The 23,205-nt window shown below is 52.0% G+C and overlaps 1 protein-coding gene across 11 annotated transcripts in view; it reads right to left on the bottom strand.

Moving 5' to 3' along the window:
- The window catches only part of DLG3 (discs large MAGUK scaffold protein 3), a 179,995-nt gene that overhangs the window by 27,097 nt on the left and 129,693 nt on the right, over positions 1-23,205 (bottom strand). For 9 of the 11 annotated variants that reach the window (XM_073358605.1, XM_073358606.1, XM_073358607.1 and 6 more), the window contains one exon: positions 6,572-6,686. In XM_073358605.1, the coding sequence (XP_073214706.1) occupies positions 6,572-6,686 (115 nt within the window). Of the gene's footprint in view, positions 1-6,571; positions 6,687-19,950; positions 20,448-22,632; positions 22,739-23,205 lie in introns of those variants that run through there. The other 2 variants (XM_073358615.1, XM_073358616.1) reach the window with 2 other exon arrangements.

Raw genomic sequence — 23,205 nt, 5'->3', positions numbered from 1 at the left:
CTTACTGACTTTGTCCAGTTTTGAGCATCCCAGATAATCCAGCCCCAATCTGTCTCCCAGGAGACCATTCCTAACTTGTTAGACAATAATGGACAAGCCACATCCGAAAACACGCTACTTTTTTGCTCAGCAGTAAACTCGAGACTAGGAACTCAAGTCAACAGGTCAGATGTAGCATCCCCTGCCCCAAGCCCAGGGTGAGGGAGCCAACAGCAGAACATGGCAGGGTCCTTTTAGGTAAGGGCACATAACCCACAGAGAGGTCGAACTTTTGAAGCCAATGAATTAAAGCTGTGTGTGTGTGGCTGGCACAGGCTGCTTGGGAGCAGAGTGATTAGGAACATAAAGAAATGTGAGAGCCCAGGAGAACAGGTCAGGCAGGTTCCAGAGTGTAAACAGGCCCTTTGAGCATTCCTTCAGTCTCCAAGCTGGGAACTTGCTGTGCACACAGCATGTACATGCAAAAAAACCCACAGTCTCTGCCTTTAAAACACACAGGGAGCTAGGGAGTTGGCTGCGTATATTACTACAGGGTAAAACCAGTGGCTCACAAAGGAATTAACTAAGCACAGTCCAGCCACCAGATGCTCAGCAGGACTAACATGGCCAAAGAACAAGAGGAGGGAGAATTATTTAACCATTCCTCTCCCGTGAGACTAACCCAGGGAGAATAAAAGCTAGTGAAGTTTACATAGCCAAGGCCGCTGAACCCTGGCTGCAAGGCTGCATCAGGTCAGAGAAAGGGTTTGCTGCATTTCTGGCCACACAGCTGCACATGCGCTGCTCTCAGAAGGTACGTCTACACTGCAGTCAGGCACCCAGGGCTATCCCGTGCCAGCTGACGGGCTAAGGGGCTCAGGCCCTTAGCTCCATGTAGACATTTGGGTTTGGGAGCTCTGGGACCCTCCCACACCTCACAGGGTGCTAGAGCCTGGGCTCCAGCTCAAGCCTGAAAGTCTACACCACAATTCAACAATCCCTTAGCCTGAGCCCAAGTCAGCTGGCGCGGGCCAGCAATGGGTTTTTAATTGCCGTGTAGACATACCCTGACGACACTGATGTTAGATCATCCAGTGCATGGTCAGCAGGGTGCGCCTTCGGGGAGCCAGGCAGTGTTCAGAAGAGCTGGCATGGCTTGAAGAGATGCTGTGTGCAAGCTGCTGCTTCTTATGCAACAGCTCTGCTACCCTCGTGTGTCAGGAGAAACTGCTGTTGCCCTGCAGAGCCAGCACAGATTTGGGAACAGGGAACTGGGCTCCAGGCTGGCTCAAAGATCAACCCAACTGTCCGATCTACCTACCTAGGACATTCCCAAGGGGTCCGTCACCTTGCTATCTCAAGGGTTAAGTAGTCTGAGCCTCCAGATGCAGCCACAGAGGCAGACCCAAAGAAGGCAAGGTACTAATGAGAATGCCTGCACTCTGACACCTAGCAATACAGCAATACGTGCTCTGTGGCTGAGGCAGGCATCACTTTGTGGAGGGTGTGAGGACAAAAGATCCATACAGGTTTCATTGAGAGTAGCATCTGACCTGCAGAATCTGCATTACCGTGACAACACAGGAGAAGGAAAGCTGCCCATGGGCCTCAGGAGGAGTTTAACACTGGCAGCTAGAAGGTGAGCGGCAAATCCTGCCTGGGATTAGCAATCTGATGCGGAACATGGAGCCGCGCTCGAAGGCCTCGCCTAGACTAGGTGTGCATTAGTGCCGATCATCGGCCAACAGAAGCATTCTCAGGTTCAAATCAAGACTGGATGTTGTTCTAACGCATACCTCGTGCGGGTAGAGGATGCCCTAATCACTGCAGTCAGGCACCTGGGGGCAGGGAGGAGAAACTGTGGTTCTATGAATCAGTGATACCAGGCTGCGCTGCACTGCACTGCCCTCGTCTTTGAGTGACTTTTTGGGGGAGCAGGGAAACATACCCAGCGCTGGAAGTGAGCTGCCTAATGTCTGGGATTAAAGCAAAAAGCAGACCCATGAAGAGTACAACAGGGCTCCACAAATGGGCACGACACACTTGACTAATTCCAGACCCCAGCGGGATTCAGCCAGGGCCCCAGACCATACACACAGCACGGCCGAAAGCTGCAAACCACCATTTCCAAAGTGGCTTAGGGATTCTAGGTGCCCTACCTGAGACACTGCAAGGCCCGATTCTTGGGGACAGTAGATGGGGTGCTCAGTGTTTCCTGACAATCAGCCCCCATTGGGAGCCAAGATAAAAGACTTGGCCTCAGAATGCACACAAGGCTGCCCTGCTCTGTGAGCGACAGCAATTGTCTGGGGTCTGTGGAAAGGCCAGATGACTTAGAAGGAAGCCACACTCTTCGGCTGCAACTGCCAGACTGGAGCAGAGCTATGGGCACCCAGCTCAGTACCCCACTCTTGACAGCAGCCAGTACCAGATGACACTGAGGTACCTAAGCTTTGGAGTGGGAACAGAAACTAGAGCATTCAACATAGCAAGAGGGCCAAGGCAGGGGCAGCACAGCTGGCTGGTCCCTGACCTCACTCCCAGTTACATGGGCATGAATATGTTTTACATCTATTTCCCAGCCCAGGTAAAGCCTTATCCAGGATCTTTGGAGCCAGTTCAGATGCACTTTGCCTCTTGGGGCCTCACAGGGCTGGCACTGGGGCGTGATGTCCCATGAGTCTATTCCTAATGACCTACATCTCACAGGGGGAGGGGGACGTCCAGTGTGCATTAAACTATGTCACAATCACATGATCTTATAGACAAGGTGAAGGGGTGACTTGACTGCAGTGTATAAGTACCTGCACTAGGAACAAATATTTAATAACGGGCTCTTCAATCTAGCAGAGAAAGGTCTAATGTGATCCAACATCTGGAAGCTGAAGTCAGACAAATTCAGACTGCAAATTTTTGACAGTGAGAGTAATTAACCATTGGAACAATTTACCAAGGTTCACAATGGATTCTCCATCACTGACAATTTTTAAATCAAGATGGGCTGTTTTCCTAAAAGCTCTGCTCTAGGAATGTTTTGGGGCAGGTCTCTGGCCTGTGCTATACAGGAGGTCAGACTAGATAATCACAATGGTCCTTTCTGGCTTTGGAATCTAACAATCTATAACCAACGGCAGGAGAGGTCTGGGGTATCCACAGCCAGGAAATGCAGGTGTGTTCATCTCAAGAATAGGGGGTTATTTCCTGCTTTGGAAGACAGTGTGGCAAACATTTCCCCTACTGATGTCATGCCATGCACTGTGGGATTGCCTTGGAGGACTGACTAAGGCAGTTTGGCAGCAAACCTAGTAATTACTGTCCTGTCCACAGCACGACAGCTCAACCAGTTTCATCTAAATCGTGCTCGAAACTACCCCACCCAGAAGGGTTGGGGCAGGGCTCCTCAAGACAGGTATAAAATGGCTTTGAGAAGTGTGGTCACAAACAACAGGAACCACTGACAGTCTATGGCCCAATACGGTTTAACCGGACTGCCATTAATGACAGCAGTTAGAGATGAGCCAGGGGATGGGCAGGCTGAGGTTAAAAATCATGCTTCAAAAGGGATGCTCATCAGTCACCCAGGCTCGTATGCATTTATGCATCCCAGCAGGAAGGAGTGGGGTGGTCATCTGAGCCATATCCCATGACCAGCCCTTTCCAGAAGGAAGGCAGATGTACACACCAGCTCCTGTTTGGCCCAAGGGGGACACTGCATGACCTCCCCACAGGGCCTGACACCTGGAAGACACAGAACAGTGCAGGCTGATGGGAGGCTGACAGATCCGCACTGGGACTCTCTCATGTACAGGTGTAGCTCCTCTCCTTGCCCGTTCCCCAGGTGCCCCAGGCAGTTTGGGTGAGCAGAGTGAGAGGGAAAGATCATTCTCTCCTAGGGCTAGTCACCATCACTAAGGGAGCCAACCTGCCTTCCCATTGGCTGAGCACTGCAGAGAACAGGGAACGGTCACACTGCCCACCAACCCCCATGCCCACAGGGAACGGTCACACTGCCCACCAACCTTCCACAGCTCAGCTCCCGGAACCAGACTCTGATATTGCACCCACCAGCCACCATCATCTTCAGTACCCAGCACTTGGGTGTGCCAGTGAGCACAGCAGCTCCTGGCGTTTACTAAGACATACCCCAGCCCCCATGTCACCACATGCAGCTTGGCTCGGCCTCCCAGGGCTGGACCTGAACTGAGAGGGTGACAGCATGAGCAGGGCCCGGGAATACCAAGGGGTGCCTCAAACCACAGCTTATTTAGTACGAGCCCTGCACCTTTTAATTACAAGCCCGTGAGGGAAAATGCTAGTCCTCAGGGAAGTGACTATCAGAGACAGATAACCTGCTGCTGGCCGAGCGCCTGGAGTTACAGAGAAGGGCCAGCGTCCCCTCCAGCAGAGGACCCAGGACTCTTCTCCTGGGAGCTCCACTGGCTTGGCTCTCCCCTGGCTGGAGTGCCACAAGACAGTGAAAGGCTCGCACAGAGAACCCCACGCAGGAACCTTTCCTGGGAGTTCTCACGGGGCTAGGGTACAGCAGAGACCGTGGACTAGAGCCGTCAGGAGAACTGGGCCCCTTGGCTCAGTGACAGCCCTAGGCCAGGACTCACCACAGAGAGGCTTCCTGTGCTACAGGACAGGAGGTAGGGCCCCAGAGCAGTAGAGCCCTACAGACTTGTCACTCTCTACACAGCTGAAGCAGCCTTTACTGCAGCTGGCAGATTCCCCTCTGGGAAGCCCGCTTGGAGCCAGAGGCCCTACTCCCTCCTGCGGCACAGACAGTGCTGGGTGGAGATGTGTAGGGTTATTTTAATTAGCAGTTTAAGAAAACACTTAGTCACTCACACAGCCCTGGGCTAAAGAGAAGGGGGCATGGCTGGATCCCTGTAAGGGGAAGCCCTCGGTGCTACAGCAGGGATCTTGGGGGGGATAAAGGGGCTATAGCAGCTGTCACTTAACCCGTCTCTTCCAAGCTTGGCTCTGACCTATAAGCATGTCCAGGGATCAAAGCAATAATCCAGCTAAGAGCTCCCCTCCCCTCCAGCCAGATCCTGCCTCAGGGATGTATTGGAGAGAAGAGGGGAGGAGAAGAGGGGAGGAGTTCCACAGAAAGCATCCTACACCCCGACCACAGCCCTTGGGGGTGCAGCAGAAGTGAAAGCCCTGGCCCAGTTCTCCAGTCCTCCCCACTCAGGGTATGAACCCACACCCCCAGCCGCAGCCAGCAGAAATTCCCTGTGCACTGCATGCCAAGATGAGCTCTGGGGGCTTTACATCTTCCACGGCATCCATTGCAGCCTCTGCCCGAGCGGGGCTCACTGCACCACGGGGCTGGCTTGCTAGGATGTGCGCCAAGTTCTGAGTGTCACCTGCTTGCCTTCCCTGCCCCAAGTGCCTCCTAAGGGAAAATGCAGGGCACCCCTGACCACGCAGAGAGGACAGATCTCGGACATCAGGATTCCAGGTTAGTGCTCACTCCAGCCCCTGGCAGACTCACTTGAATTTCTCCTCCTATTGCCTATTGGTCCTTTCAGTCCCAAATGGCCCACTCCCTGGAGAGTCAGAGATAACACTGCCCTGTGCCTGGATCTGCCACAGGCTCTGTGCAGAGAGACCAGCACTAGAAAGTAATGCATCTCAAAAAGGGGGAACTAGAGATTCAATGCAATGCAAGGGCTACATCAGTGCAACGTTAGGGCTTGGTATTATAGGCACCAAAGTCACGGCTCCCCATGCACTTGGCCACATGCCTCCAGCGTGATCTGTATCAAGGGCTGTAATGAGGCAAAGGTTGGACAGTACAGACTCTGCACAGGTAAACGGACCTAGTCAGGGCTGCTGTGGAAGCCAGAGCGGTGGGTTGAATCGTCAAGCTACAAGGTTGCACTTAGGTTCTATTTCCCCTCAGCAGGCATGGCCTGGGGGCCAGAGACATTTCTAGGAAGACAGGTTCAGCCAAGCTCCCTCCTCCCTGGGTTAAGAAGGGTGATGCAGCTCACAGCCTGCAGGGCCCTCAGTGGGCTCCAACAAAACTGCATTTGTCACCAGCTTCTGCTCAGGCCTGGCCAGAAGGGAGCCCCTTGAGGAGGGCACATATGCACCACGGCAGGGGACTGCCTCTCTGGACTGTGAAAAGCCACCTTGCCCTCTGGTGAAGAGAAAACTCTCCTGGGGTGCTGCACGCAAAGGGAAGAGATTCTGCACAGAGACTGGCCTAGTATAAACGCTCAGAGGTGGGGCCTGAACTGCAATGACCTCTGCCCAGCAGGAGCTAGTCACTGCAGAGGTCCCCCACAGTAGGTGACTCCAAAGGGCAGACAGAGCACCCGACACTTCACTGCAGCAGGGGTGGGGCATTGCACCAGGCAGTACGGCCTCACACTGCAGTTTACCAAGGGAAGGCTTGGGGTGAAATCCTGGCCCAATGAAGTCAATACGTGTTTTGCCTTTACTTCAGTTGGGCCAGGATTTCACCCATAGCATCTGAACTAGGCCACCCAAACCTCAGCAGCCCCAGGGGTGGGTGGTGGGTTCCCTGCAGCTCCCTCCTTGGGAGCCTGGGAAAGGGTGAGGAAGTGTACCTTACCGGACATAGAGAGATCTCTTCTCGCTTGTCCGGAGCGAGCCCGACCCAGAGCTCATGCTGCTGTTCATCATTTGTTCTCTTAAGTCGTGGATTTTGGATTCGAAGCGGCTGTACTCTACGGAGAGAGAGGGATGGTTAGTGAAGGGTTGGAGCTGGCCTGTCATACCCCCACCAAACCATCCCAGTCCCACGGAGCAGGGAGAGCCAGAAAGCATGTTCCTAGATTAAATAAGCTTCACAGAAAGGAGGCAGCTGCAGCCTAGTTGGAGGGGACACAACTTCTCTCTGACCCAGACACAGGACAGGGGAGGATAAAACTGCAGCATCTCACCAGATCCATCTCTCTGCTCAGATGTGTGAGCGTGAGGTGCTGGCATGAGGAACAAAGAGCAGGCACTGCCTCCTTGGCCCCAAATCTAGTCTATCTGCAAAACAACTAGTTCTCTGTGGTGGGGAGGGAGCCCACTGCTTGCCATCCTCGAGCACAGACCAAGGCTCTTGAGTGACGGATGAGAAGTCATCCCTGTTGTGTAGCACTTCTGCAGATCCAAGAGCTGAGCAGTGGATCATCTGCTGCTGCCCTGCTCAGAGAGCTGCCAGCAGGTGCACGGGCCCGGGTGCTCCCAAACGTGATCACCTTTCCAGTGAAGAGAGGGGTGTGCTGTACACAGCATTTCCTAGTGCAGGACCCTGTGCTGCAGAGAATGACCCTTTTGGAACCAGGCATCCTCGTGCTGGGCCAGCCAGCTAGTGGCAGGAGCAGTTGCACCCTCTGGGGACAGGGCAACAGCCCACTGCAAGGGTCTCCCATTGCTGCTCCCAGCCAGCTACTCCCCAGTAGCAGCATAGACTCTTTACCAAAGCATTTCAGAAGAAGGCGTGACCAACGTGTCACTTAACGCACCCTGGAAGGTGCCGGGATACTACAGCAAGGTAACAGCCTAGCTAGGAGAAAGTCCTGTGCAGCTCCGCGGGCACCAGCAGCCCTGGGCTCACAGCTCACACTGGAGCTGGGCTCACTCTCCAGTTCCAAAGGCCTCCCTAGTTTGGGGACCCCCTTGGAAGTAGGTCCCCAGCCTGTCTCTCACACCAGAGGGGTGTCAGTGTGCACACAGGCAGCTGGGATTGGGTGACTTGGGAAGAATCAAAGTCAAGCCTCAGCTCTGAGAAGGCAGGAGGACGAACACAACAAATTCACTGCATATCCCTCCCCGCAGGAACTGTAGAACAAGCTGAACAGTAACTCACTGGCTGGGGAGAGCTCCAGAGAAACTGGCAAGACCCTGCAGTGAGCTGCTTGCAACCTCGTTCCCAACACCTGAGGCTCCTCCCCGCTCCCTCATCAGACACCAGGCTGACCTTCAGCTGGGTGTAAAGGGCGGGGAAGGAAGGCAGAGGGTGGAGACAAAGGTTCTGCTCACCAGAAGCAGCTTAGAGAAAGATTGTTCCTGTGCTGCCACTCACTCACTAGGGGATTTCTGAGCATTTGTTCTGTAAACAGTGGGACTGAGACCACCTGTCCCAGACTCCAGGGCAGAAGGGCCACAGCACTCTCCTCTCACTAGCACCATCCCTCAAATTCTGATTTTAGGGGAGGAGGAAGCTCCTCAGGGGCAATAAAAAGAAAGGAAGCCACTGATCCAGCCATAGCACAGCGAACACACAAAGTCACTTCCTGCTGGAGATACTTAATAGCTAAGGTTAAGATTCTGTCACAGTTATTTTTAGTAAAAGTCATGGACAGGTTGTCCGGGGGGGGGGAGAGGGACTGACAGTCTGAGCCCCGGGGGGGGGGGGGGGAGAGACACACACACACACACGACATGGACGGATGGGACGGACCTCACAGCTCCTCCGGCCCGGCCGCGGGCAGCAGGGGCTGAAGCAGAAGAAGTCACATAGGCCATGGAATCCATGATAAAATTGTATGTTTTACCAACAGCCCACAAATCCCATGAGAAAGAGACACCCCCACACTCCTCCAGCATAGCAGGCACTCCTGGGGAAACATCTGCCCAGGCCATCTGTCACGCTCAGAAAAGCTGTGTCCTTACCATCGCATATACAGGCCCTTTCTGCCTCTTTCCAGTACGGAGGCACCATTCACATATGTTGATGACAAAATACAGCCACAGATTCCACCAAGAGATAGATCCAGAGGCCAAGAGCAAAACCAAGACTCATTCAGTGCCAAGCTGCCTTGGCTGGGTGGGGAGCATAGCAGACAGAGCATGCTCAGGTCACATGGGGTTAGGGGAACTCTATGTTTTAACCATTCTCTTGCTGATTCACAGAGCAGAGCAGCCTTCCTCAGTTGGGAGGATCAGTGCAAGACAAGATCCTGAGCAGGGCAAGGAGGTGAGAGAAACAGAATCAGGGAACCTGAGGGTTATAGGTGTGGAGCAGGGGAGACAACCCTACTCCCCAACCTGAGTGGTGCTCCGTGGCTTGAATTCTTCCTGCTTTGCAGCCCAGGGCTCCCAGAGTCCCCTCCTTGGAAACAGGCCTACCGCAGCTACTTAGCAAGTGATGGCCTTTTGTTTTTTTCCTAAAAAGTCTGGGCAGCTGCTGCTAGAGCTGAAGACACCCTTAGAAATGCACTTGGACCTGGAGTGCAGAGCAGAGCGGCTTCTCTGATCGCTTTAGGGTATACTGTTGTTTCTTGCACTGCAGTTTAGACTCAGCGTTTATCTCCCAGACACTCTCCCTCCTTTTAATGGTCATGTTGCTGTTGTGTTCTACCTTTTGCTGCACCAGTTTCCTTCTCACAAAGTATTAATCCAGCCAAAAAACTACAGCCGTATAATGGTAGGGTTGAATGGTTAAACACGCAAGAGTCAGAAAATGCCAAAGGAACGGAAGCAACTTGAATCTAGGATTCTGTTTAAAAAAACAGAACAAAACAAAAAAACCCACACGACTGAAAAGTCATTTCAGGTCCTGTGCAAGACCCCAGCCAACATGTGAGCTTTTCCAGACACACTTCCCTTCTCTAGGATGTTCTCCTCTCCCCTCTTGCTGAGAGATCTCCACACAGACAACAGGGGAAGCAGAGACACTGACCAGACACATTGTGCTGTCACACACAGGAAGCACATGGAGGACAGAGACCTATTGGTCCTCTTCTTTCAGTTTTCGTGTCCCCTGACGTTACCTTAACATGCTTTCGTTAAACAAATCAGGGGGAAATTTAAGTTACCATATGGTGTGTAAGCTGATGGTGTGTCTTTAGTTTTGTCCCCTGTGCAGGTGCATTGATAGTTTACATGGTCACGCACTCTCTCAAATACACCAGTATCAGAGTTTTTAGTAACCTTAGATACATGCCAACAGCATAAAAGGCTTTGCACCCTTGTAATTTCATGGGATTTCTGTCAGAATGGTTCAACCTTATCTTTACTGACAGACTTTCTAGACAAGCTCTCTTCACTATAAGGTAGCTACAGTAATTTTGTCAGCAATGTACTACTTGTTAAACCAGCAGCACATCCATCCTTGCATGCAATTCGGGGGCTGAGAGAGGTTGTTCGTTGCAGAGCGAAGTTCACAGCTGAGACTCATGGAATTCCACTGAGCTGCGTATGGGCAGACTGTGTCAGCACAGCCCCACTGAAGTCCATGGGGCTCTGCACAGGACCAGGGCCCACCTACACTACATAACTTTGACCAGGAGTATGTTGTAACTTCTGTCATATGCTGTACATAACAGCATTCACTGTGCTACTTCAGAAAGCTTTCATGGATTGATTACCTAGCATACACAACGACAAGATACTGCACATGTCTAGCAAAGCTGTACAAAAAGATACGTATTATGGCATTTGAATAACAGTATGTGACAATATCATTAAAGACTACCATATCAATACAAATGCACAAAGGGGGCGGGGTTAGGGTTATGCAACCTGAACTCTTGGCATTTCCTGACTTTCCACCACTTAACTGTGCAGCCGTAGCATTCTTGGAACAACCTTTTTATACTGAACTGCCAGAGTGAGGCTAAAAAACAAAGGGTCTGAGCTGGAGATGCACAGAACAGGCCTCTGAAGCTCTGCTAGCTTGCATGACACCCCAAAGCTACACTACACATGTCCACTGATGTTCACAAGAAGGTCATAAGGACTTTTATAAAGTCAAGAAAGTCTACCCTTCCCTGGTCCTCCATCCCACTCCCCAGGAACTAAACATATTTTGCCCAAAGTTAAAAAAAAAATTATGCACACAAAAGCCAAACAAAATGCCTCTTAAAATGTCATTTAGGTTGCAAAGTCAAGCACACTAAAGTTAGGAAATGCCAGTTTTACACCTGCCTATGCAGAATTAATTCTGCCCCCATGAGAGTCTCTTCTGGGCACTACAGGAAGCAGGAGTCCTGTGGAAAAAACAGGATGTGACCATGTAATCAAAGACAGCATCATAACACACATGCACAAAGGGACCAAATTAAAATTGTATAGGCAACCGTACATTTGGCATTACTTAACTTTTGAGTGTTTGTCTTTGCATCCTAAACAGTGTTCTTTTAACAGCTTTGGCATGCAATTTCCTGATGTGTTTTTTTTAAAAGAGTTAAATATTATGCACATCTGTAACAACCTCCCCACCACGCATCATCATCAGGGTTGAATGTGGAACCTTCAGCACTGAAGCACAGACTGCTACCACTTGAGCTACAGGATTCAGTGGCAGCAGAAGGCTGCTCTTCTGGAGAGGAGAAAGAGAGAATAAAGGAAAACGGGTTTCCATGGGGTGGTTAGGAGAAACCTGAGCTAGTTCTCTCTTTCTCTTCCCCTACCTGGGAGTCGCAGGAGCTCCTTTCCCATGTGGTGCCCCCAGAAAGGGAACTTAAGCTGCTGGGTCTGGCTCGTCCCCTCCCCGCCCCACACTTGCTACAGGTGGGCCAAAAGCTCCAAGGTATTGCCAGCATGGCATGTGTTGCTGCTACAGTAGCTGGAGCCCAGCATTACAATGTTCCTGTTCAGTTATTCCACAGTTTTCTTAAGGAACACAAAAGTGAAAAGGAAACTGGCAATTTTTAACAGCCTACCTCAGCAAAAGCTGAACGGAATGTCATGAGACAGAGAAAAGACTTCTCCAGCCACAGGACATCCCCTTTTCCAGAGAAGCGTTACTCACTAGGTTTCATTACAAGTGTATTAAATCAAAAGATAGAGCCTGGAAAGGCAGATCTCCACTACCCTGTACCATATGCTGACAAGAGGACAGCATAGTCATTTGCTGCAAGAACATTCAAACATCATCATCTGCTTTTTAATCAGGAAGTTGATTTTTTGCCAGTTTAATTTAAAATCAAAGAGCCACATACAGGCTGGCACCAAACAGCCCAGTACAACCCAGTTGGTTGTTTTGGTTACCCAAGTCTAAGGGGAAAGCTTTCTGTTTTTGCCCTCAGCAGGTGAAGCAGTTTGGAGCCCAGCAATTGCCTTTTTACACAAGTGGAACAAGTCACCACTGAGTTTCCCGGGACAGTAGGTGTCTGTCTGTCCCTTCGGGGAGAGGCTAACAAGCAACCTTGGCGTTCCAGCCAGCTGCAGCAGTGTTCCTAGTGAAATAACAGACCGAGACCCCGAGATCCAGACTTACTGCCTATGCCTATAAGAGGCTAGAACAGGGATCGGCAACCCTTGGCACGTGGCTCATCAGGGAAATCTGCTGGCGGGCCGGGCCAGTTTGTTTACCTGCCACGTCCGCAGGTTCGGCTGATCGCAGCTCCCACTGGCCGCAGTTTGCTGTTCCAGGCCAATGGGGGATGCAGGAAGCGGTGGCCAGCACATCCTCAGCACATGCTGCTTCCCTCAGTCCCCATTGGCCTGGAGCGGCGAACCACGGCCACTGGGAGCTGCGATCGGCCAAACCTGCGGACGCGGAAGGTAAACAAACTGGCCCAGCCCACCAGCGGATTTCTCTGATGGACTGTGTGCTAAAGGTTGCCGATCCCTGGGCTAGAACATTATTTGTGGGTCACACATGGCTTCCTACCCCAGGATCCCCACCAGATGCCCCCTCTGCTTAGCTCAGTCTGGCCACCATTTGGAGGAGCCAGATGAAATGTGGCATCCCCCATTTCAGAGAAGCAGCACCCTGCACATACCCAAGCACTCCACTGGGTCACAGCTGTCCTGTCTCCCACATCACAAGGGGGAGGAGTCCAGCTCCCTGCCTTTCCCACAGGTTGTCCTGAGTTGATCAAGAACCTCCCAGCCCTTGTTACACACAAACCCTTTCTGCCTGCTGACAGATGAACCTAATTCCTGCCAGAGAAAGCCAATGGCTTGGTTTAGGAGGAGACAAACAGCCAGAAAGGGCTGGGGGCAGGGAGCAGGTTTAATATTAACTAGCAGCAGGATCAGTGTGGAACAGCTCACTAGTAGGGATGGGAAAGGGGAGGGGACTGCTCCAGCTCCCAACTCCCTCTCTACTGCTGCCAGCCCGGTAACCATTAGCTACAGCAAAGGCCAAGGTGCTGAGCAGTGTCCCTGACACACTGTGCAGAGAGACACACCCTTGCACTAGAGCAGACTAGACCAGCGTTTGCTCAGGACACCAGGCAATGACCGGTTCTCCAGATGACTAGAGAGGCAGTAAAGATGTTGGTTCTGGAAAGAGCCCAGGCTACCAAGGTGCTCTGATCCTGCACCTCTAACCCGCCACTCAGAGCTTTCTTTCCTGCAAGGCCCTGCATTCCTGCTGCGTAAGCTCCCCCACTCCCATTCACAGTGCCATTGCCTAGCTTCCAAGCCCCGTTACAGGGTCAAAGAGCCCAAAGCTGAGTGGAGGCAAAACAGAGAGCCCAAGGCAGCTGGGGGCTGTTACTGGTTTGGGAGTGGGAGCCAGACAGACGAGCAAGGAGGGCCCTACAATACCTGCAGCCACCCCAGTTCAGCAACGCTGATTTTATTTTGAGCAGCTAGCTAAGAGTAGCGCATACTGAGCTGAGTGAAGGCTCCTGATTCCCAGGCTGCCCATCACAGCCTGGGCAGGAACAGCTGGGCAGGGCCTCGGTCTCCCACTCGCCTGACACACACACATACTTGGCAAGCAGTGCAGTAGCAAAGCCCTCTTCTCCATGCTCGGCACCCTCTCTGAGCGGATCTAAGTGACCAGGGTGGGGAACTGCACACTAGGCAGGGGCATAGGGAATGGGAAAAGAACAGAGGAGAAGAAAGGCCAGCCCAGGAAGGAATGGGTGGCTGGCTAGCAAGTCCAGGCCCTGGTTGGAGGAGTCAGAGCTGAGGTCCCATTATGAGGAGGGTGTATGGTTGGTGGGAAAGGCACAGGGTGCACTCACTCAAGTGTATTTGCTCTGGGACCCAGCTTCACTTGGTACTTTATTGGCAGAGGACCTCTTGGGACTGTCAAATCAATGTTTGCTCGGTGGCTAGGTAGCTGGGGAGAGTGACTGCTTATGGACTGGTTTCAGAGTAACAGCCGTGTTAGTTTGTATTCGCAAAAAGAAACGGAGTACTTGTGGCACCTTAGAGACTAACCAATTTATCTGAGCATAAGCTTTCGTGAGCTACAGCTCACTTCATCGGATGCATACTGTGGAAAGTGTAGAAGATCTTTTTATACACACAAAGCATGAAAAAATACCTCCCCCCACCCCACTCTCCTGCTGGTAATAGCTTATCTAAAGTGATCACTCTCCTTACAATGTGTTTGATAATCAAGGTGGGCCATTTCCAGCACAAATCCAGGGTTTAACAATAACGTCATGAGGGAGGGGGGATAGGAAAAAAAAGGGGGAAATAGGTTACCTTGCATAATGACTTCGCCACTCCCAGTCTCTATTCAAGCCTAAGTTAATTGTATCCAATTTGCAAATGAATTCCAATTCAGCAGTCTCTCACTGGAGTCTGGATTTGAAGTTTTTTTGTTGTAATATCGCAACTTCCATGTCTGTAATCGCGTGACCAGAGAGATTGAAGTGTTCTCCGACTGGTTTTTGAATGTTATAATTCTTGACATCTGATTTGTGTCCATTTATTCTTTTACGTAGAGACTGTCCAGTTTGACCAATGTACATGGCAGAGGGGCATTGCTGGCACATGATGGCATATATCACATTGGTGGATGTGCAGGTGAACGAGCCTCTGATAGTGTGGCTGATGTTATTAGGCCCTGGAATTCCTCAAGGGCTTCTTTTCCATGGGTCCAGATGATGAAGATGTCATCAATATAGCGCAAGTAGAGTAGGGGCGTTAGGGGATGAGAGCTGAGGAAGCGTTGTTCTAAGTCAGCCATAAAAACGTTGGCATACTGTGGGGCCATGCGGGTACCCATAGCAGTGCCGCTGATCTGAAGGTATACATTGTCCCCAAATGTAAAATAGTTATGGGTAAGGACAAAGTCACAAAGTTCAGCCACCAGGTTAGGCGTGACATTATTGCTATTACCAACAGGAGAGTGGGTTTGTGTGTGGGGGCAGGGGGGGGTGGGAGAGAAAACCTGGATTTGTGCTGGAAATGGCCCAACTTGATTATCATACACATTGTTAGGGGAGTGATCACTTTAGATAAGCTATTACCAGCAGGAGAGTGGGGTAGCGGGAGGTATTTTTTCATGCTTTGTGTGTATAAAAAGATCTTCTACACTTTCCACAGCATGCATCCAATGAAGTGAGCTGTAGCTCACGAAAGCTTATGCTCAAATAAATTGGTTAGTCTCTAAGGTGCCACAAGTACTCCTTTTCTTTTTGCTTATGGACTGGGAGCTGAGAGAGGCTATCAGCATGAACTGCTACACTGCAAGCTAGTCCCCAGCACAGCTGGGAGGAGCAGTAGGCTTACTCCCCGTCCAGCCCATGCTCTCATGCAGGCTGTTAAGAGAACACACAACTCATCTGACAAAATGGTAACAAATAACATTGCCTCTCCATTTAAGTGTCACTGCTGTATACAATGTCTCACTGGGGAGCTGAGCCAGGGAATTGGGGACACTAAGTCCTACATTAAGAGAGGAGGAGGATTTATTGTTTCTACTTCGCACCTTGGTGAAGAGCCTCTAGAGCCATTCCTCTCGCCAGGCAGGCTTACTGACCTGAACATATATGCCATGCTGCATGTTGTCGAGTCTCGTGAAGTAGAGATCTGTCTCTTGAGGCCACAGGGCAATGCTACCCCCACACCCACCCTGAAGAAATCTCTGTGCTCAGAATTCTTTCCACAGCAAGCCTGAAAGGACTGGAACTCCCCAAACCATGCTGCTCTAGGAATAGAAATCCATTGGGCTATTGTCTGCATCTCTCTCTGCCTCTCCACCCCCACAGTGGAATAATGAGCCTGGGTGTTAATGGCCTTCGTTACAATTCCATGTGGGCTCCTGTTTATTGTGAACCGAGCACTCCTTCTTCTTTGTTTCTATGGTAAACGCATTCAGTGAGCGAAGCCAAAACAGCGAAGCAGCTAGGCCTTAACCCAACAGCCCCAAGAAAAAGCAACCCCCCAGGACACAACTGCCACCCATCAGTGCCAGAGCTGTGGCTGAAGCAGGACTTGCCAGGAGTCCCATAAGTGTGCAAGAGCAGTATAGGACCTCGTGTACCACGTGGGCTGTGACGATTTAGTACAGATCAGTTAAGATCAGGGGCTGGGATTGCAGGCCTAACTTCTGGGATTAAGTTAGATCTTCATGACTGTTTGCATAGTTTCCTGCAGTTCAGCTGCAGGTTGCATAGAATTGTCGGTAAGCAGCTTCCTGTACTGAGCAGCAAAGCCCTGCACGTCAACCTGAGCAAGTGACTGGGCCCAGAATCTCCCTCCCACTAAATGTCACTTCATGAAGAACATTGCACTCTGCAGACTGTGGGTCTCTGGCCCAGTACAAAAGGGCTCTCTTAGATTTCACCTACTATGACACTGGACCCTTAGCTGGTGATACTAAGTGTCCCCTACAGATTACCAACCTAGGCTTCTCCACCAACCCCCAAAAGGAACTGGTCAACAGCATGTCACTGAACAGCTGCTTTCTAGGACACCAGAAAACAGTGAAACAGGAGGAAATGAAAGCCATCAAGGAGCCAGGTGAGAAAAGAGAAGGAGAGTCTCAGCAAAGCGACAGTAAAAGCTGGAAAGGAGCCGCTCCTGAGGATACAAGGAGCCCTGCCCGTGGGAGTTGTGCTCAGAGCCAACCAACATCCCATAAGATTGAAGATCCAGTGGGCAAGGAAGCGACTGTGAATTATACCTAGTGTAGCAAAACTCAACAGGACCCATAATGACTATTTCTAGCAGGAAGTGCTGCCCAGGACGGATGAACCTCAGCAGGGCACAGGCTGGCTGCATCCACCTGTAAAGCCAGGGAAGGGACACCACACTCTGAGGAGAGGTGGGAATGCTTGCGGAGTACGTTGCCACAGCCTCAGACTCCACGGAACAAGTCTCTATGGTCTGGGACCATCCATGGGCAGCCTCATTGCAGCGGGAAGACAGGGAGCAGTTCCTGTAACGGTCCATTGCTTTCACTTATGGAACCTGTGACTTGCCTTTGCTAAAGTTACAGTCAGTGACTTTTAAAGCAGAAAAGAATGACTTATTTATTGCCGTTACTGTCTCTCCCTTTGAACTTTGGGGTTAATTCATTCATCTCTCCTGACTGCGTCCAGCATGTACCTCTGGCAGTGACCGCTCTGTATGTTTGGAGGAGAGGGGTTGAGGCATGATGCTGAGAAATGCCATGTGACTTTCTAAAATCACTGTACCTGCTCCATGGTTTCCCGTTCCCTTCTGAAGTCAGCTGCAGGAAGAGTAACCACAGTAAAGTTCTTACATTTTAAAATGAAGGGAGCACCTGGCTTGGGTCACATGCCTGACAATAACTCCTTCCTGGATATTTATGGCATTGCCAAAACTTGGCCTTTGTGCCCATGTACAGCGAAGTTGACAGGAAAAGAGAGAAACATGAAAGGGCTCCTTTTATAATCACAACACAGAACAGCACTTGGAAGTGGCTTTTTCTTTTAGAAGACTTGAGGTAACCTCCAAAGGCTTTGCACCAAGCTAGCATCTCTATGCACAGGTGCTTAGAAGACAGAAGTAACTTCCCTCACCATGATTTTATCTTTGACTTGTTTGTTTGGGGTGAAGAGAAGCAGAATTCCTGGCATTAAGAAGATACACAAGTTGTTGGGATTTGGGCAAGTGACTAAGTGTCAGCAGTAACCCAGAATTTCCATGTGTGAGCTCTGGCACTCAGCAGCATGAAAAAGGGTGCATTCACTTACCACAGCCCCAGGCAAGCACCCCAAGCCACTCCTGCAATCAATCACATGGGGCTTGGAGGGGATAAGTTTGCAGATCCTGCATCCTGCCAGCTTCTGTGCCCAGTGCCCGTTTCTGCCAGCTCCTTCCTATGGGCCTGCATTGCCAGGCTCTGAACAGGGAAAGTTCATATCCACTGCTTTCTAAATGCCTGTGTCTTGTGTTCATGCCCATTGCAATCACGGGTTCTCATCATAAGCAGGGACCATTGCTGCTACCAGTGCCATTCTGACTGGATTCTCCTTCTCTAGGGTTGTTCTTAGGGTCCCAATTCTTTTGAGCTCTCAGTCTATCGTCTGTAATACTGACCCATGATTTCGTTGAACGTCTGGACATATTATTTTGCATTTCCTTATAATTTATTGCCATCCCTAGGAGGAGGTATTGGGATACTCACTACACCGACCTATCTAGATTAGCAGTTTACTACTCTTTGCTTTGATTTGTTGCCTTCTAACTGCTCTCAAAGGATGGCCTCCCCGCACCTCCCATGAGTTAAAGAGATCCTAACTGCCTCAGAAGGCCAGGCCTTCCACTTTTGGTTTTAGTTATAGGCAGAATCCCACACATCCAAATACTTACCATCCTTTCTGCCTAGGCTGGATTGAAAGCAGCAAAGCACAAGCAGATTCTGATCCGGAGGAAGCACATGGGTCATGTAGCCATTCAGCTGACTGACTTGCCTCAGCAGTCTAGAGCTCTGCTCACCTCTTCAATATCTAACATTTTTCTAGGGATTATATTGCTTTTCTCCATGCAGACAACAGATCATTCCATTGGTCTTTAATGCACGTGTGCGCCTGAGGCCATCATATTATGACACTTGACATGTAACATACAGTACACGAAGGTCATGGGCTACAAACCCCAACAACATATTAGCTGTGTAACCAGCTGCTTGTTTTAAAATCTCATTCTGCCTTTTCCTACATTTAAGAAATGCTCAGCCCACACCTGCTTGTTTCTTTGCCAAATCTCACTTTGCAAACTGAACCTGAAATACAGGAGCACAAAGTACTTCCTGAAACACCACCACATGCCATACTCCTTGGGCTGCACAAAGCGCTCTTCTCCAGGAAGAGCCTTAGCACCTCCCTTCACAGACAGGCTTTGTGACAGAAGAAGGGATCACATGAACACTTCCCCCAAAACACCTGCCTTGGAAATGATAGAAGAAACAGAAGAGGTCCAGGGAAAGGCAACAAAAATGATCAACGGCCTGGAAAGCCTTCCATATGAAGAGAAAAGGAATAAAGAGCCTAGAGAAGACAAAAACTAAGAGGGGATGTGATAGAAATGTATAGAAGAATGGTAAAGAGAAGGGATGTTCCTATTACACTCATAATACAAGAATAAGGGCACAAAGAAATCAAAGGGAACCATTTAAAACTGTCAAGAAAATCCATATTTTAAAGCCACAACACATAGTATATGGAACTAACTGCAGCAAAATATCATGGTGGCCAAAAGCTCAGTAGGATTCAACAAAGCATTAGCCATTTGTATGGCTAATGAAGCCATTCAGTTACAAGTTTCCTGTGTCTGTGGAGCCCAGACAGGATGGTCCATGGTTCTGACATAGTGTGGCTGTCCTTATTCCTTCCAGTGGGTCAGTAGATAACAAACAGCTGCCTTGCCCAGCGACATGCAAAGTAAGGTCTCCGAACCCAACTGTTCCCTTTTTTCAGGGACACTTCAGATTAGTTGCCTTGCCAAATGCTGCCACTCAGCCTGGCACAGGCAGCACCACTTGGCTGTTAACACCTTTGTGAGGGGATTAAAGGCAATTCTGTTAATTTTAAAAGCAATGTTTAATTAGCATCTTTTAAAGAGAGACTCTTACCACCTGCTCAAGCTTCACAGGGATCCAGCCCCTGAGCACAGACCTCCAGCCCCTTTTGGACTTTTCAGAACCAACTCCTTTCAAATTGAAAACTGATTAATACACTAAGAGCTATCTCCCCCATCCATCCTAGTCTCCCTGTGGCAGTAGTCTGGAGAGAAACAACCTAGCCCAGCATGCTCAGGGCCAGCTAATTTCAGTGGGCTACAGCAGCTACCAGGTTAGCACATTACTAAGTAGGGATCAATGCCACATACTTAGCAGGATCAGCTCTTCCGCTTCTGTGCTCAGTCTCCTGGGCAGTCGGCAAGCTTCGCCTCTTCACAGGATCTCATGTAAGTCCACTGCTGGCTTCTCCTCAGCATCACCATGGCACTAGATTTACTGTTCCCATCACAGAAACAAAACACCTACACTCCTGCTCAGACTCCCCGACAAACTCTGCTTCCAGTAGACAGAGAAAGAGCCAACAGGATTGACTCCTAAGCAGCACACAGGTTCCAGATTTCACCAAGCAGGGCCAGCTATGGGCATCAGAGAGTACCTCTTCATTGCTGACACAGCCACTCCAGCACCTGCTTCAGACACAGGAATAGCCCCAGTGCCCCCCAGAAATGGCAGCTCTGTGTACATCCAGGTGCCAGAAGAGCCCTCTAAGGAACTACAATGACTATTCAGCGTGTTTGTAAAGTCCATTACCTCCCCACCCTCTTTCAAAGCCATCTTGAGCATCACCAAGGGGCACCAGTATCAGCCTTCAGGGATCAGAAAAGCTCATGTCACTTAACCATCCCCTCACCCTGCACCCCCACACCCAGAAGAAAGACAGTAGGCTAAACCCCAAGAGCTCAGAAATTACCCTCTTGCAGGATACCAAAAGGTTTCTGCCAGGTCCCAAGACAAGCCCAACAGAGAGTGGGATACAGTGCTCACTTCAGGACACGCTGAAATCTACCTGTACCTTGTCTCCACTAGAATTTTACAGCAAGAGACCTATCACAAGTTAGGTGGCTTTTTTTTTTTTTTTTTTTTTTTTTATAAAACAGGGAAATCACTTTTTTTTGGCGGTGAAGATATAAACTGGAAGAGTTAAAGCCTAGTGCACTCCAGGCTCCAATACAACCAGCTAAAGCACCTTCAAATGGCTTGGTCTAAGCCAAAAACTTTTGCCAGTAATGTCACTTACTGGCATGATTTTTAAGGACATTTCTGTAACTGAACAATCATTCCAGACACAGTTATACAAACAACATATGCTTCTACTGGTATCTTATTTTTTTTGGGGAACCAGTAGAAACTATACTGGCAAAAGCACTCTTTTGCTGGTACAAACAGCATTTTATTAAGAGCCTCTATGCTCTGGTGATAGTTCATTTTTGTAGCAAATGCCAGACTTTAGGACTTGCCTACTCTTAAAGTTCATTCAGATTAAGGTTGGGTGAGTTTAAAGTGCAACAGTGATTCCTGAATTCCAGAACAAGTGTCCACATATGGAGTTGAGTGTGCGTTATTCCAGTTTGATTTAATTCAGTGGATTAAACTAATCTATCAGACAATGGCAGAAAAAGATCCAACGATGGGAAGAAGAAGCTAAACAAAATCAGAACAGAAATAAAATGTAAATTTTTAACACGGACGAAAACTAACTATTGGATCAATTTACTTTGGGACCGGGTGTATTCTCCCACAGTAGAAGTTTTTAATCAAACCTGGATGTCTTTCTAAAAGACACATCCAACTCAACCAGCAGTCGTGGGTCTGAGGCAGAAACCAGTGGGTGAAATGCTAAGGCCTGTGTTACCCAGGAAATCAGACTAGACCATCACCACGGCCCTTAAAGCCCACCCCTCCGTGCTGGCCCCTCAGAGTCCAGAAGGAATGCTTGTGGGACACCCAGACCAGCCAGCAAAGGGCCGCTAGCGACTGTCAGTGAACCGGCAACGAACTCCTTCCTGCAGACCCAGCCCAACCCGGCCAGACCCGCTGGGCTGGGCGGGGGGAAAAAGGGCCCAGCCCGCGGAGGAAGAGGGCGGCGACAGGTCACACAGGTGGGCTCTGAGGTGCAGCCCCCTAGGATGGGCGGGGGGGGGCTGAGCGCGACATGGGGCCACGGGCGGAGCCCCTCGGGGGTGGGGGAGAGCCCTTGGCCGAGCCCCCCGGGGACGAGGGAGGGTGAGCGGGGGGCAGGGCCCAGGCCGAACCCCCCGTGGGGAAGGGACCTGGGAGGGGCCGAAGTGAGGGGGGGCTGAGGGGGTGCGGGGGCTGAGGGGGTGCGGGGGCCAGGGACTGGAAGACTAAGGGGGGGAGGGACTGGGCCCGGCCCCCCCAAGGTGAGGGGGGAAGGGAGAGGAGAGTCCCGCGGGGGGGGAGGGCTGGCGGGGGGAGGGGAGAGCCGCGCGGGGGGGGAGGGGCCCGGGCCGGACACCCCCCCGGGGTGAGGGGGCTGGCGGGGGGAGGGGAGAGCCGCGCGGGGGGGGAGGGGCCCGGGCCGGACACCCCCCCCAGGAGGAGGGGGCTGGCGGGGGGAGGGGAGAGCCCCGCGGGGGGGGAGGGGCCCGGGCCGGACACCCCCCCCCCCAGGGTGAGGGGGCTGGCGGGGGGGGGGGGGAGAGCCCCGCGGGGGGGGAGGGGCCCGGGCCGGACACCCCCCCAGGGTGAGGGGGCTGGCGGGGGGAGGGGAGAGCCCCGCGGGGGGGGAGGGGCCCGGGCCGGACACCCCCCCAGGGTGAGGGGGCTGGCGGGGGGAGGGGAGAGCCCCGCGGGGGGGGAGGGGCCCGGGCCGGACACCCCCCCCCCAGGGTGAGGGGGCTGGCGGGGGGGAGGGGAGAGCCCCGCGGAGGGGGAGGGGCCCGGTCCGGACCCCCCCGGGGTGAGGGGGCTGGCGGGGGGAGGGGAGAGCCCCGCGGGGGGGGGACGGGCCCGGGCCGGCCCCAGCTCACCTAGCAGACCGGATCACAGGCGGCCCCGCGCCGGACCAGCCCGGCTCCCGGCTCCGGACACAAAGCCGCACGGGCGGGAGGCGGCGGCGGCGGCTCCGCCCCCCGACCAGCCTCCCGCCAATCAGCATCCGCTCACCTCCTGGGTCCCCATCCCCTCCCCAAGCCCCGCCCCCGCGCGCTCGGCCTATCACCGCCATCGTCCTGTACACACGGCGCCCCGCCCATACCGCGGGTGGCGCGAGGCGCCTCGCCGGCCCGGTCGCTCCCCTCCCCCGCGTCAGGCGGCGGTTGGCGCGGCGGTTGGAGCGGCCCGCGCGCGTGCCCGCCCCGCCGGAGCCGGAGCTGGGGCCGGGCCCCGCTCTCGGCACCGCCCGGCTCCTGAGGGGAAGCGGGTGCCCGCGGCGGGGTCAGAAGCTCTGCCGGAGGCCCCGCGTGTCTCCATCACCGGCCGGCTGCCCCCGGGGCGTCCGTTCCCCGGGAGCCCAGAGAGGGGCCTGCCCCCGGGTGAGGGAAAGTCTGGAGCAGGAAAGTCTGGTTCCAGCACGACAGGGACTTTCCGCCGGTGACAGCCCC

The sequence above is a fragment of the Lepidochelys kempii genome, chromosome 9 (genome assembly GCF_965140265.1).
Source record: "Lepidochelys kempii isolate rLepKem1 chromosome 9, rLepKem1.hap2, whole genome shotgun sequence".
Classification (NCBI taxonomy): Eukaryota; Metazoa; Chordata; order Testudines; family Cheloniidae; genus Lepidochelys; species Lepidochelys kempii.
The sequence above is the reverse complement of the archived record's forward strand: the minus strand, read 5'-3'. Positions and strand labels throughout refer to the sequence as shown.